General features: G+C 44.9%; 2 protein-coding genes across 2 annotated transcripts; both read right to left on the bottom strand.

Annotated features, from left to right (window-relative positions):
- Positions 1–607: 607 nt before the first annotated feature.
- Positions 608–5,245, bottom strand: foxj1a (forkhead box J1a). The gene is made up of 3 exons (XM_077558597.1): positions 5,136–5,245; positions 2,273–2,887; positions 608–1,444 (listed from the first exon to the last, which is right to left on the bottom strand). The coding sequence occupies exons 2-3, from the start codon at positions 2,834–2,836 to the stop codon at positions 686–688; spliced, it is 1,323 nt and encodes a 440-aa protein (XP_077414723.1). The 5' UTR covers positions 2,837–2,887; positions 5,136–5,245; the 3' UTR covers positions 608–685.
- Positions 5,246–7,653: 2,408 nt separating this feature from the next.
- LOC144043120 (polyserase-2-like) lies at positions 7,654–12,713 on the bottom strand. Its single transcript, XM_077556356.1, has 9 exons — positions 12,433–12,713; positions 12,097–12,262; positions 11,561–11,823; positions 11,011–11,159; positions 10,339–10,630; positions 9,184–9,358; positions 8,853–9,106; positions 8,648–8,745; positions 7,654–8,567 (listed from the first exon to the last, which is right to left on the bottom strand). Exons 2-9 carry the CDS (start codon positions 12,189–12,191, stop codon positions 8,220–8,222), a joined length of 1,674 nt encoding a protein of 557 aa, XP_077412482.1. The 5' UTR covers positions 12,192–12,262; positions 12,433–12,713; the 3' UTR covers positions 7,654–8,219.
- Positions 12,714–13,000: the final 287 nt, after the last annotated feature.

The raw sequence follows: 13,000 nt of genomic DNA, 5'->3' as shown, positions 1-13,000 counted from the left end.
ATTTGATGACTTGTGAACAAATGTGAAGTAGTTAACGCATCGGCCTCACCATTTTGAGGTTTAGGGTATGAATATGGCCTCTGGTAATTCAGCTTCCTTCCGTTAGCATGTTAGCTTCATTGAAGAAGAAGAACTTGTCGCAGATTCCCACTCACAATCACATGGACAAGTTCTTCATCTTTAATGAAGCTAATATGCTAATGGCGATTGGCTGGCGACCAGTCCAGGGTGTACCCAGCCTAGAATCCAAAATCAGATGGGATGTTGGAGGTGTAGATGGAGGGATACATTGATTTTTGGATATACCCGTCTAGGCATCCAACAACCCATCCATGGTTGGTTGGACAATGGCTGGGTTGTTGGATGGCTGGATGGATGAAAGTATTGTTGGATGGATGGACAGATGGATTGTTGGATGGATCAAAGGACTGTTGATGAATGGAAGGATTTTTGGATGAAAGCTTATTGGATGCAATGTTTTTTGAATGTATGTATTATGTATGTATGGATAGATGGATGGATGGATGGACGGATTCATAGAACGATGGAGATGGTGTATTTGAGCTCCAGCTCACTCACCGAAGCGGCATGGAAAATGAATGTTGAAATGTCATCTGTCAATCATGTGATGTAAACAGGAAGTCCCGTGAGTATCAAAAGTTTGAAGCGCGGTGTCCAGGCGACCTCAAAGCAGGGACTCCCCGGAGGGTTCGGCAAGGTCAAACAGTTGCTCCAAGTTGACGCCGGCACCGCAAAGGAAGTCGCCGCGCTCCGGATCCGCCTCATCCTCCGGCCAGGGGCTCTCCAGGAAGGCCGAGCCCAGGAAGGATTTTTGCGACTCGGCCAGTACGTCCGCATCCCCTGGGGGTGTTCCGGCCCGCACGCTCAGCTCTTCCTCTTGGATAACGGGGCCTAGAGGGTCGACGGCGTCCAGGCAGAGCTCGCCGCTGAGTGCCGAGTCCAGCAGGGCGTCCCAGTCGAAGTCGCCCTTGAGGGGGCCGCTCTCTTTCTGCTCGTCTACAGGAAGCAGCGGGGATCCGGAGCGGCGGGGGGTTTTCCCTCCGCCGCTCCTGCGGCCTGACTTTCTCTTGGCACCGCCACGTGGCGCGGGCCAGGACCCCAGCATGGTGCCTTCAGCCAGGCGGGGGTCCCAGCTCTGCTCCGTGGCCTCCTCAAACTCCCGCAGGAGCCGCTGGGACTGGTCGTCGGCGCGCAGGGTGCACGCAGGACTCCCCGAGGGGGGCGGCACGGCGATCCCCAGCCGGCTCTGCAGCGCCGGGTTGATCCTGACGGGTGGCATGCGACGCTTCTTGTAGGCACCGCTCAAGAGGCGCTCGGCGTACTGCGGATCAATCTTCCAGAAGCCTCCCTTGCCCGGTTCGTCCTTCTGTCGAGGAACTTTGATGAAGCACTTGTTGAGCGACAGGTTATGGCGGATCGAGTTCTGTAATGACACACGGCAGACCCTTAGCTTAGCTTAGCGTCACAGTTACAAAAAAGGCAAACAAATGGACTTAATGATGTTCTTCATTCTACATTCAACCATACAATCCACTATATAAAAATTCATAGTTGAGAATGAGTGTTCACTCACTTTTTGGGGAGTCGGAAGTGAGTGAACGCTCCTTCCCAAAGTAGATTTAAATGCATGTCTATCTATATATATATAACAATCTAGGTCCATTAAACAAAATCCTCCCAAAATATTGTACTAGCCTAATCATGCTAAGTGAGCTAGTGCAGTAAAGCAGGAAGTATGAATTAGTATTCATGCTCCGAAGCTGCCCCCCTTTCCCCACCATGTCCCTCCTCCCTCACCAGTCTAAATGGAGCTACTGACCTTTGTTAAATATTATTTGCCCCATGGTGGCGCTACAAAAACAAGCTAACGGCTTCATCAATCATTTATGTGGCAAATTAAACTTTTAGTTGAAAAGAGCCAAACCCATCAAAGTCACTTCTACACGCTTGTGCTCACTCAAGCTGGACAATATCGATGTGATTTTACAGTGTTGCCCACTTGTCCTTGTGGAGCCATTTTGGAGGGCCCCACAACTTTACCTCTTTTTGAGGGTCAAGACTTGATTTTATGTTTGAATTGAGTTATGGTTGAGGTTAGGGTAAGGGTTGTGGTTAGGCAATCATTTGTGATGGTTGGGGTTAGCATAAGGGGCATAGGTCAATGTCAATGGGATGGCCCCACAAAGTTAGTACCACAAACTTGTGTGTGCCATCTTCGCGTTTGCCTTCATGTGGCAGCCATTTTGTATACCTGCCAGGTGGGCTCTGCGTGTTTGAAGTAGCAGAAGTTGTCAGTTATCCACTTGTAAATCCCGGCGAGCGTCATCTTGCTGTGTTTGCTGTGCTTCATGGCCATGCAGATGAGGTGCGCATACGAGTATGGCGGCTTGACGCCTGCGTCCGTCTTGTAGTCGACCTCATCCGGGCAATGCCCGCGTGCCACGATGGCGGGCAGCGGCAGCAAGCGGCTGTAGGCGGCCGCTGTGGGTTTTCCGGGTGTGAGCGGCGGGCCCGCCGAGGCCGGGTCGCCCGCCAACGGGGATGCGGGTGCCTCCCAGCCCAGAGGATGGCAGCGGTGGGGGGGTGGCGGCCGACCAGGGGGGACGCCGCCCCCCGCGATGGAGAAGTCCTGCAGCCACTGCAGGCTGGTCAGGCTGTCGTCCAAAGTGGCACCGGCCCAGGTCGCGCCTGCATCCGCGCCTGCCTCTGTGCCCGCCTCCGCCTCCGCCTCCGCCTGGGCCGCCACCGCCACCAGAACTTCCTCCAGCCCCTCCGACTCCTCAGGACCCACCTGGTAGCACGACTCCATGCTCATCAGCACCGTGACGATCGCCACTCGTCTTCACCTTTGCCAGCCTCAACTCGACTGCAAACGTACGACATGGTCAAGTGAGTGAGTGAGCATATGAATGAGCAAACACAGTGAGTGAGTGAGTGAGGGAGCGACGGAGTGAGTGACCGAGGGAGGGAGTTAACAGTGTGAGTGAGTGAATGAGGGAGAGTGAGAAAGTGACTGACTGACTGAGTTAACACAATGAGTAAGTGAGTGAGTGAGTGAATGACTGCGTTAACACAGTGTGTGAGTTAACACAGTGTGTGAGTGAGTGAATGACTGAGTTAAGACTGTGAGGGAGTGAGTGAATAAGCTAACACAGTGAGTGAGTGAGTGAGTGAGTGAGTGAGTTAACACGGTGAGTGAGTGAATGACTGAGTTAAGAGTGAGTGAGTGAGTGAAGAAAGCTAGTGAAGTTAGTGAGTGAGTAAGTGAGTGAGTTAACAGTGAGTTAACACAATGAGTGAGTGAGTAAGTGACTAACACAATGAGTGAGTAAATGAGTTAACACAGTGAGTGAGTTAACACAGTGAGCGAGTGAATGACTGAGTTAAGACTGTGAGTGAGTGAGTGAGTGAGTGAGTGAGTGAGTGAGTGAGTGAGTGAGTGAGTGACTGAGTTAATACAATAAGTAAGTGAGTGAGTTAACACAGTGAGTGAGTGAGTAACCAGTGAGTGAGTGAATGAGTTAACACAGTGAGTGAGTGAATGAGTGAGAGCTTGAGTGAGTGACAGAATTACTGATTGAGTGAGTAAGTGAGTGAGTTAACACATTGAGTGAGTTAACACAATGAGTGAGTGAGTGAGTGAGTGAGGGACTGACTGACTGAATTACTGATTGAGTGAGTGAGTGAGTTCACATAGTGAGTGAGTGAATGACTGAGTTAAAACTGTGAGTGAATGAGTGAATAAGCTAACAGAGTGAGTGAGTTAACGCAGTGAGTGAGCAAGTGAGTTAATGAGTTAACACAGTGAGTGAGTGAGTGAATGAATGCGTAAGTGAGTAAGTGACTGAGTTGACAGTGAGTGAGTGAATGATTGAGTTAAAACTATGAGTGAGTGAGTTAGTGAGTGAATAAGCTAACAGAGCGAGTGAGTGAGTGAAGACAGCTAGTGAAGTTAGTGAGTGAGTAAGTGAGTGAGTTAACAATGAGTTAACACAATAAGTGAGTGAGTAAGTGACTAACACGAGTGAGTAAATGAGTTAACACAGTGAATGAGTGAGTGAGTTAACACAGTGAGCGAGTGAATGACTGAGTTAAGACTGTGAGTGAGTGAGTGACTGAGTGAATGAGTGAGTGAGTGAGTGAGTGAGTGACTGAATGACTGAATGACTGAATTACTGATTGAGTGAGTGAGTAAGTGAGTGAATGACCAAGTTAACACAGTGAATGAGTGAGTGAGTGAATGACTGAGTTAAATCTGTGAGTGAATGAGTGAATAAGCTAACACAGGGAGTGAGTTAATGCAGTGATTGAGTAAGTAAGTTAACGAGTTAACACAGTGAGCGAGTGAGTGAGTGAATGAGTGGGTAAGTGAGTAAGTGACTGAGTTGACACAGTGAGTGAGTGAATGATTGAGTTAAAACTATGAGTGAGTGAGTTAGTGAGTGAATAAGCTCACAGGGCGAGTGAGTGAGTTAACAGTGAGTGAGCCAGTGAGTGAACGAGTTAACACAGTGAGTGAGTCAGTGAGTGAGTGAGTGAGCCAGTGAGTGAACGAGTTAACACAGTGAGTGAGTCAGTGAGTGAGTGAGTGAAGACAGCTAGTGATGTTAGTGAGTGAACAGGAAAGTGGTTGAGTGAAGGAGAACGTAACTGAGTGAGTGAATAGTAATTTAAATGGACCAAGGTTCATTAGTAATGAGTGAATGTGTGAGTCGACTAACATTTCAGTGAGAGAAAATGTGAGCAAGACTGAATGTGTCAGTTAAGCGAAATAAAGTGAGGGAGTGACGAAGTGAGAACATGAGAAGTGAGAGAGGAAGAGTGAGAACATGTGAATGAGAGCGTGAGGACTCATTTGAACACAGTCAGTTTCTCTTCACACCTGCGCGCGTGCACGCCTCGCTTACAACAAATAAATGTCGCGCACATGGTTTTCAATTCAAATGGAACTTTGAAGTCATGTTAAATTATATTCATATATTAAACTTATTAAATGTGTCGAAAATTCTGTAACACAACAAATATTTGCACTTTTTCACATCGAGTCACCAACACAATAAAACTTAATCAAAATGATGAAACGACATAAAAAAAGAATAAAAATGTGATCTTACCTACAGTCCAGAGTCTCTCCTTCGTGTGAATTGCGCGCGCGCCTCCTGCCTGCGTGTACGTGCGTGTACGTGAGCGTACGTGCGTGCGTGCGCGAGGGCAACCAAAGAGCCACGCAAGGAAACGAAGACGACGCGCAGCTCGCAGCCCCACTTTAATACCTGAACACGTAACCCAAGCAACGGCGGTCGCGCCCCCTTGTAAACAATCTGCCGCACGCCCATTGGCCGCCCGTTACCGTGGAGACACACGAACGCGGCACGCTTACTATCTCTCTATCCATCTATCTATCTATCTATCTATCTATCTATCTATCTATCTATCTATCTATCTATCTATCTATCTATCTATCTATCTATCTATCTATCTATCTATCTATCTATCTATCATGATCAGTTTCTTTGTGAGCGTCCTATTCAGTCAGTTGAACCTTTTTGTATATCTTTCCAACGTACATTCCTTCACACGTTGTAACTTTCAACTTCCACCACAAGAAGTTTACTTTATGGTTCCACTAGACAGACATTATTATTATTATTTATTTTTTAAGATAAAAGTGTTATTTGAAACGTGTGTTCAGTATTTTGGTGGTCAAATTAAATCACTGACCTTGACGATAGCTTAAAAAGACGTATTCTTCCGTGTGACGTCACGCTTTCTATGCTGTGCTGTGTTGTAATTAACAAAAAAACAATTACAGCAAGAATATGCATTAATTGTTGCCTGTATTTTTTATACCGTACATTGTCCGCTGATATTTAGATGTAATGGTCATTACTGAACAAAGGGGGGCGGTACAGCCCAATTTTTGTTTGATTGCTCGTTTGAGAATTCGCTTTTAAAACACCTTACACCTTCATTTGTGTACATTATTAATTATGTAAATGTATATGTTCATGTAGAATCTCTTGTTAAAAATAAGAAAAGTTAACGTACAGTGAAACTTTTGCTGTGACCCTTGAAAGATTTGAAATGTGTTTGAATGTCAATAGTTTTGTTGTAGCTTACATTGTATGTTATGATTCCTATTGTATTCTTTGCAATACGATACTTTTGAATGTATGTAAAACTGCATTAGTTTAAAAAAAGATGCCGACGAGAGGGATGAAGCAACAAAAAAAAAAAAAACATTAATTTTACATTATTTCAACTAATTATTTAATACGAACGCGCATCGCTGCCATAGAAATAAAAAGTTCAGTATCACTTTAAAGTTCACGTTTTAACATGAAATTGATAACGTAAAGAGTGTTTTTTTGAATAATGTGTTTTTGTCATTTGTTCGTTCTCAATATTTTCTTTCCTGTTTTTCAGGGAAATTTCTTACAATTTTTCCAAATATGTTTTTTTCTGTTTTATTGAGTATTGTGTTGCAGTATTTCTGATGTCTGTTTTTCATAGTTTTTTTTCTTTTTCGTGATTTTTTTTAGATTTTAAGTCTAATTTATTTTCTGTTATTTTCTCCCCTTAAGAGCATTCGTTCCTTTTCGAGAGAGTTCGTAAAAGCCCCAAGTCACTATTCATTTCCTTCAGGCCCCAAATGAATTATTTTTCCAAATGTATGTACTGTAGTAAGAAGGTAAAAGATTTAAGGATGCAGTCGTGTCAGTCTGCAGGTGTGGGTAATGTGACTCCCTCTAGGCACTCAACGTTTGCTTGATTGTTTGTTCACTACAGACAAATAAAATGTATTTACATGCTGTTAAATTTGGTGTCTGGTTTCGCCTTCCTTTCAAGATGGCGTTCTCCTTGCTGTTAGTGTTAGCTGAACTTGCTAATATTTAAAGCAGAAAGTCACACTCACAATTAATTCACTTCGTTGTAAATAGCGCAAATGACAGGCACAACAACGTCATGGCATAATGGCAAGTAAGGTTTATTTTTTGTGCTCTACTATAAATGTGGCAGTAGAGCCGGTCCACGGCGCAAGAAAGGTTGCAGACCACAGATCTAGCTAGGTTCACCCCTTTTTTTCCCCTGATGGATGTCGTAAAATGCATTGAGTAAGAAGTATGCAATATTTTTTTTAATTTAATCTTTATTTCATCAGGTATGAATGTGTAGAAGAGATTTAAAACAAAGCAAAAATACTGCAAAAGCAAGTACAACTATATAGACAACGAACTCTAAAGTATCCATCACAAACTTTTTAAACGATGACGTCACAAATTAAGGTAAGTTTCATTATTTGTATTATAAAGTAGTGCGAACATTGGGAATAAAGAGGTTGATAAAACTGCTGGAACGGTGAGTGTGGGTGGTGGTATGCCTGGTGAGTAGCATTTTACCAACCCCAAAATACTAGCGTAACACGAGTGTGGACAGAGTTCGACGAAAATGTTTCAATTTCCTGGTTTTCGGAATCGATTCACTCCTGCAGAAGACATTACAGGACATGAATTGTCAATCAATCAATCAACTTTATTTTTATAGCACATTTAAGAAATGCACAGGCAAAGCCAAAGTGATGTACATAAAAATAGGAAAATAAGTTAAAAAGACATGGATAAAAATAATAAATAAATTAAACAAGTTGATGCCAGTTTACTATTTGTAAATGCTATACAAGATATCTTACAATGTGTTGAAGTCCAGAGAAAAGTAGTCGTGATTTGAAGACCGGGTGGCCTGTCTGACACTAAGTGGTAACTGCTTTCACAGCTTAGAATAAAATACAATACCTCATTGAGATTAAATTCACAAATACTCAGAATAACCATGAAATGATTTATGAAATTAGCAAAAAGTACATTTTTAATTCTGTTACATAAACTGTTTTGAAGTGTGCTTCATCTTTTTCACTGATTTCCGTGACAAGTCTCTTGAAAAGTGCACATTGCAGGATTTCCACACACCGTCAATTCTCAGTAAATCGTACGTCTTTGGCACTTCCGCTTGCTTGCTTTCTTTCTTCCATCCAAGTGTCTTGAGGTTTTTACACCTATTTATTTTTATATTCTGCACACCCTTTTATGACACGAGATGTGGATGCTTTCAAAATCGACCAATCCATCCAAGTCGGCGCACACCTGCCATCGTTTCAAGGGCCTCCCTCCAAATAAAGTTCATCAGTTCTAGTAGGTGTGTCACAACATCATGACAACGGCGTGCAGCACCACGGCGAGTACCGAGAACCGACTGAGGTAGCTGAGGAGGGAGGGCGCAGGCGAACTGGCGGAGCCATTAATATCAGCAGCTTCGGCAATGTCATTGGAGGTGAGTGCATCGGTGGTGAGGGGGGCATCGGTGGTGGGGGACAAAAAGTCCCCCACCACCTGCATCAGGAAGTCATTGAAGCTTCGGAGTCTGGGCAAAACCGTAAGTTCGTTCTGTCGTAGCTCTTGGCTGGCGTTGCCGCTGCTGTTGGCCCTCAGCACCGCCGCCTGGTACCAGGACTCGCCCAGCTGACACATCAACGGACCGCCCAGATCTTCCTGCAGGGACGCAAGTTACAAAACAGGAAGTCACAAGATGAAGCCGGCCTCGGTGTGAAAGGTAAAGTGGTGAAAGTCACCTGGTCCAGTGCCAGAGGTTCCGTACAAATGCTGTCAGCGGACGACGCATTACCGCAGTCCACCAGCGACATCTGGACCTCCTGCAAGGCCTGATCCTCTACGGAGACAGACGGAACCAAGATGACGATGTGAAAATGCCAGGCGGTGACGTCAGGAAGACAACCAAATCAAGTTAACGTGCGTTCTTTAGAGTAGTGCACGTACCTCCTCCTTGGCCCGCGCTCCATCCGGCGGCCCAGCATGTGGACCCCGTGGCGAAGGTCTGCCCACTGTCCATGCAGATGGGCTGGATGAAATTGGATAGCGGCGGCTGGGACGCCAGACGCAGGATGGCCACATTTTGACCGGACAGCGTGCTGGTTGTGATGTTGATAACGCTCACCGCCATCTCAAAGCTGTTGGTGCCATTCTGCCTGGAGCGACCCAGGAACACCGTCCAATCGGACGGCGTGCTGGACCTGCGCATGACAAGGCCAATAAGCAACGGGCCGTGAGGCTCACGAAATAGTGTGCATGAGCTGACTTGACGCCTTACTGCGCAAAGCATTGTGCGGCGCTCAGCACGGCGTCCTCAGCCACCAGCGTGCCGCCGCATACGTGACTCCCATTCCGGTGCAGACTCGCCATCCAGGGCCAGATGCCCGCCACGGCCGTCGCCGACCCGTTGCCCGACAGGCGCGGGTTCAACGAGGCACGCCCGCACAACACCCCTAAGGAAGGCAAGCGTCACAGGATCATTTTTTTTTATTGGTCTACAGCTAAGACATGATAACCTGAATCGGAAGGAATTCCTTCGCTTTTGTTTTGTCAAACGTATCAACGTCATACTGAACTTCAGGTGTGGCAGCAGTACACTTCCATAATTTAGCAGTTCCAAAGAGGCATCAACAACTATTTAGTTTCCAGCTAACTTTAAAGGGGAAGTCAACCCAAACGTTTTTTTTTTTTTTTACAATAATATGTTATTTGCACCATCACTAGTTTGATTAATATTGTGTTTGGGGAATATGAATTAAGTAGCAAAATATAGCCAAATCTTAGGGGCGGCCATTTTGCTGATTGTTGTCGACTGAAAATGACATCACAGTTACTTGGGGCTCAAGTAACGACCAATCACAGCTCAGCTGTTTTGTGAGGCTGAACTGTGATTGGTCGTTACTTGAGCCCCAAGTAACTGTGATGCCATTTTCAGTCATTTTCTGTGGCAAAATGGCCGGCCTCTGAGATGGTTGAAGTGGAAGTCAACCGTAAACATTTCTTGACAATAAAATGTTATATGTGACCTCACTAGTTTAAACATGACACTCTGATTAATATTACATTTGTGGAATATGAATTATGAAGCAAAATCCAGTCGTTTTTATCCATCTCAGGGGGCGGCCATTTTGCCACTTGCTGTTGACTGAAGATGACATCACAGTTGCTCAGGTTTCAGGTAACAACCAATCACAGCTCAGCTTTAGCAGAAAACATTCGACAGCAAGTGGCAAAATGGCCACCCCCTGAGATGCTTAACTAATTTTCCACTAACACAATATCAACCAGAATACCATAGACTAGTGGGGCTGCATATTATTGTCAAAAATATGTTTTTGGGTTATCTTATATAACACTAATGGGTGCACATACAACGTATTATAAAAATTGATGTAATGTTTTTAAACATTTAAATGTTTGTCAAACTACTCACGTGGGGGCGCGGTGGTGGTAGCAATGGTAGTGGTAGGCGTCGTGCCACCAATGAGTGGTGGCACAGCAAGACAGCTAACCTCCAGGTCTGAGTTGGTGCCTGCGGACCTGAAGGTGACGAAGCCCGGTAGGTTGTTGCTCTCTATGTTGCTGCTGATCCAGTCTTGGTACCGAGATACCCTTGCGTAGACGCCTGGAAACTGAGGAAGGGCGCAACCTATTCCGAAGCTCACCACCCCACTCTGGACCCACACGGACCCTTGTTTGGTCACCATAGGACCTCCAGAATCACCCTGTGGAACACCGTGTTTTCTTGTAAGTTGGGATTTCCTTGTGTATTATTGGAGCTAGCCCATACTTACAAATGAACAGAGGTGGCAAATCCAGGTTAAGTAAGTAAAAACACAGTTTGGCTTTAGCCCCTTATGCTAGCTAGCTCCTTAGCAGGTAAACAAGCACCACGGGAGCTAGCTAGGGAGCTATCTAGCTAGCACCTGAAAGTAAAAACCCTGCCACAGTTTGGCTTTAACCCATGATGTTACCTAGCTAGCAAGCTTCCTAGCGGGTAAACGAGCACCATGGGAGCTAGCTAGGGGCTAAAGCCAAACTGTGGCAGGGTTTTTACTTTCTGGACTAGGATTTGTCACCTCAAATGAACTTGTTTTGACCTCACCTGGCAGGAGTCTTTTCCTCCTTCTCTTAGACCAGCACAAATCATGTTCTCGGTGATTCTTCCCGGTACGATGTAGTCACAACCGCACTGGCGATTTCCTACCACGGGAACTTCCACTTCCATCAGGTTCTGAGGAAATGGTAAAGGATCTGCAGACAAACACGCAAACAATACCACGAACAAACGTCACTAACACAGCTGAGCATATGGAGGACAGTGGATGGAACTGGGCAGATGCCCACACGAAGGGTTTTGAGAGCCCAAATGCCATAAATTTCTGAACCGAGTGACAGAGTGAACCTATTTGTGAACGTGGCCCTATAATGTTTGTATGTCAGGTCATTTTTTTGGTTGAAAAACTGTCATCAGTGTTTCTTTGCTTCACTGCCATTTTTGTGAGTGTTTACATTGCACAGACTTCTTATTCACTGTTTTTGCTGACAACGACAGAAAGTCACCAAACGATTTGTTTTCACAGTTTACAGAATAATAATACTAAATAAAATAAAAACGAACAAGAAATCAATAGTCACTCCGAGTGTCAACTGACCATTGGAGCCGATGTTCCCCCAGCCGGTGACCCAGCTGTCGGTTCCGGCAAAGAAGGTGCTCGGGGTGGCCGCCAGGCAGACGGGTCGGACGAAGTTGTTGAAGGTCACGGGCGAGGAAAGCCGCAACAGGGCCATGTCGTTGTCATTAGACCTGCTGTTGTAGGCAGGATGGATGATGATCCGCTCGATGCTGCGGCGCACCAAATTAGGGTTAGAACCCTGCTGGCTCTGACGACCTACAAACGCCGTCACAGATCTGGAGCTGCGCACACACACGTACACACCATGGCTTTTCTTATTCCTGTTGTGTATTGTTTTATTGCTATTGGTTGTTTTGTGTTTGAGATGAATTTGTTTGTTATAATTGTTTTGTTATTAGCATCAAATGGTACTTTGGGCCAATTGAAACCCATGAAAAGCACATAAAAAAATCTTATTTATTGCATCTCGCCAAACAACGGTTGTCAAATGGCTTTCATTCAAAACTCAGTGTTCTTCCTTTTTTTTCATCACATCGTAAATGCGTGTAGCTCACCTGCGGAAAAAGCAGTGTGCTGCTGACAACACCCACTCATTGTTGATGAGCGACCCCCCGCAGAAGTGTCCCCCTAATCTGTGCAGGCTGACCATCCAGGGCCACGCACCGTTGGGGGCCGCCTCCCCCCCGACGATGCGGCTGTTGAGAGGAGCCTGCCCGCACACTGAACACGCACAAACACGCTAACGTCAATCACAGTCTTCACTTGAGTTACTCATCTTTTTAATTACATAAATGTACACTTGGACAATTTGAGAACTTATCAGAAAAATAAATAAATGTGTAATTATTGTTTATAGGAGCAGGCAGGAGAGAAGGAAGGCTGCGACTCACCATCTTGTTGTGCTCGATACTCTGAAGATGAAAAGACAAGACAAGTTGTGCCATTAGTCAGAATTCAGTGGGGTAAATTGTGACATTGATAACTGAAGTAAAAAAAAAAAAAGAAGAAGAAGAAGCCTTAGCCTATTTTTTTCCCCTTATCCCTATGCTATATTTATGTTCATCCTGTAGATTTTAATCTCTTTTCCAACCAACCTGACGTATGCTCTTTCTCTCTTTCACTGCTCTTTCCAACTCATCAAGAGGAGTTCAAATGTATATAAAAGCTGCTGAAATATATTTTCCCACAGTGATGCCTCTTGTGCAACATTCTATTAATTTTGGGAGACACCTGTGTCATTTCTAGCCTAGCAAAAAAAGAAAAAGAAAAAAGATAATTTACATTGGAATGCCCCGAATGTTTTCCTTGTTAAAATTTTCCTTTGATGTTTTGATTTGGAATCCAATGTTCTGTGTTCTTTGTGTACATTAAAGCTAAATGCTAACGTGGAGAAAGAGAATATGAATGAAAATAAAGCTCATAAAAAGTCAAGATGATGTCAACACAATCAACACAAAA

The sequence above is a fragment of the Vanacampus margaritifer genome, chromosome 2, assembly GCF_051991255.1.
Source record: "Vanacampus margaritifer isolate UIUO_Vmar chromosome 2, RoL_Vmar_1.0, whole genome shotgun sequence".
Classification (NCBI taxonomy): domain Eukaryota; kingdom Metazoa; phylum Chordata; class Actinopteri; order Syngnathiformes; family Syngnathidae; genus Vanacampus; species Vanacampus margaritifer.
The sequence above is the reverse complement of the archived record's forward strand: the minus strand, read 5'-3'. Positions and strand labels throughout refer to the sequence as shown.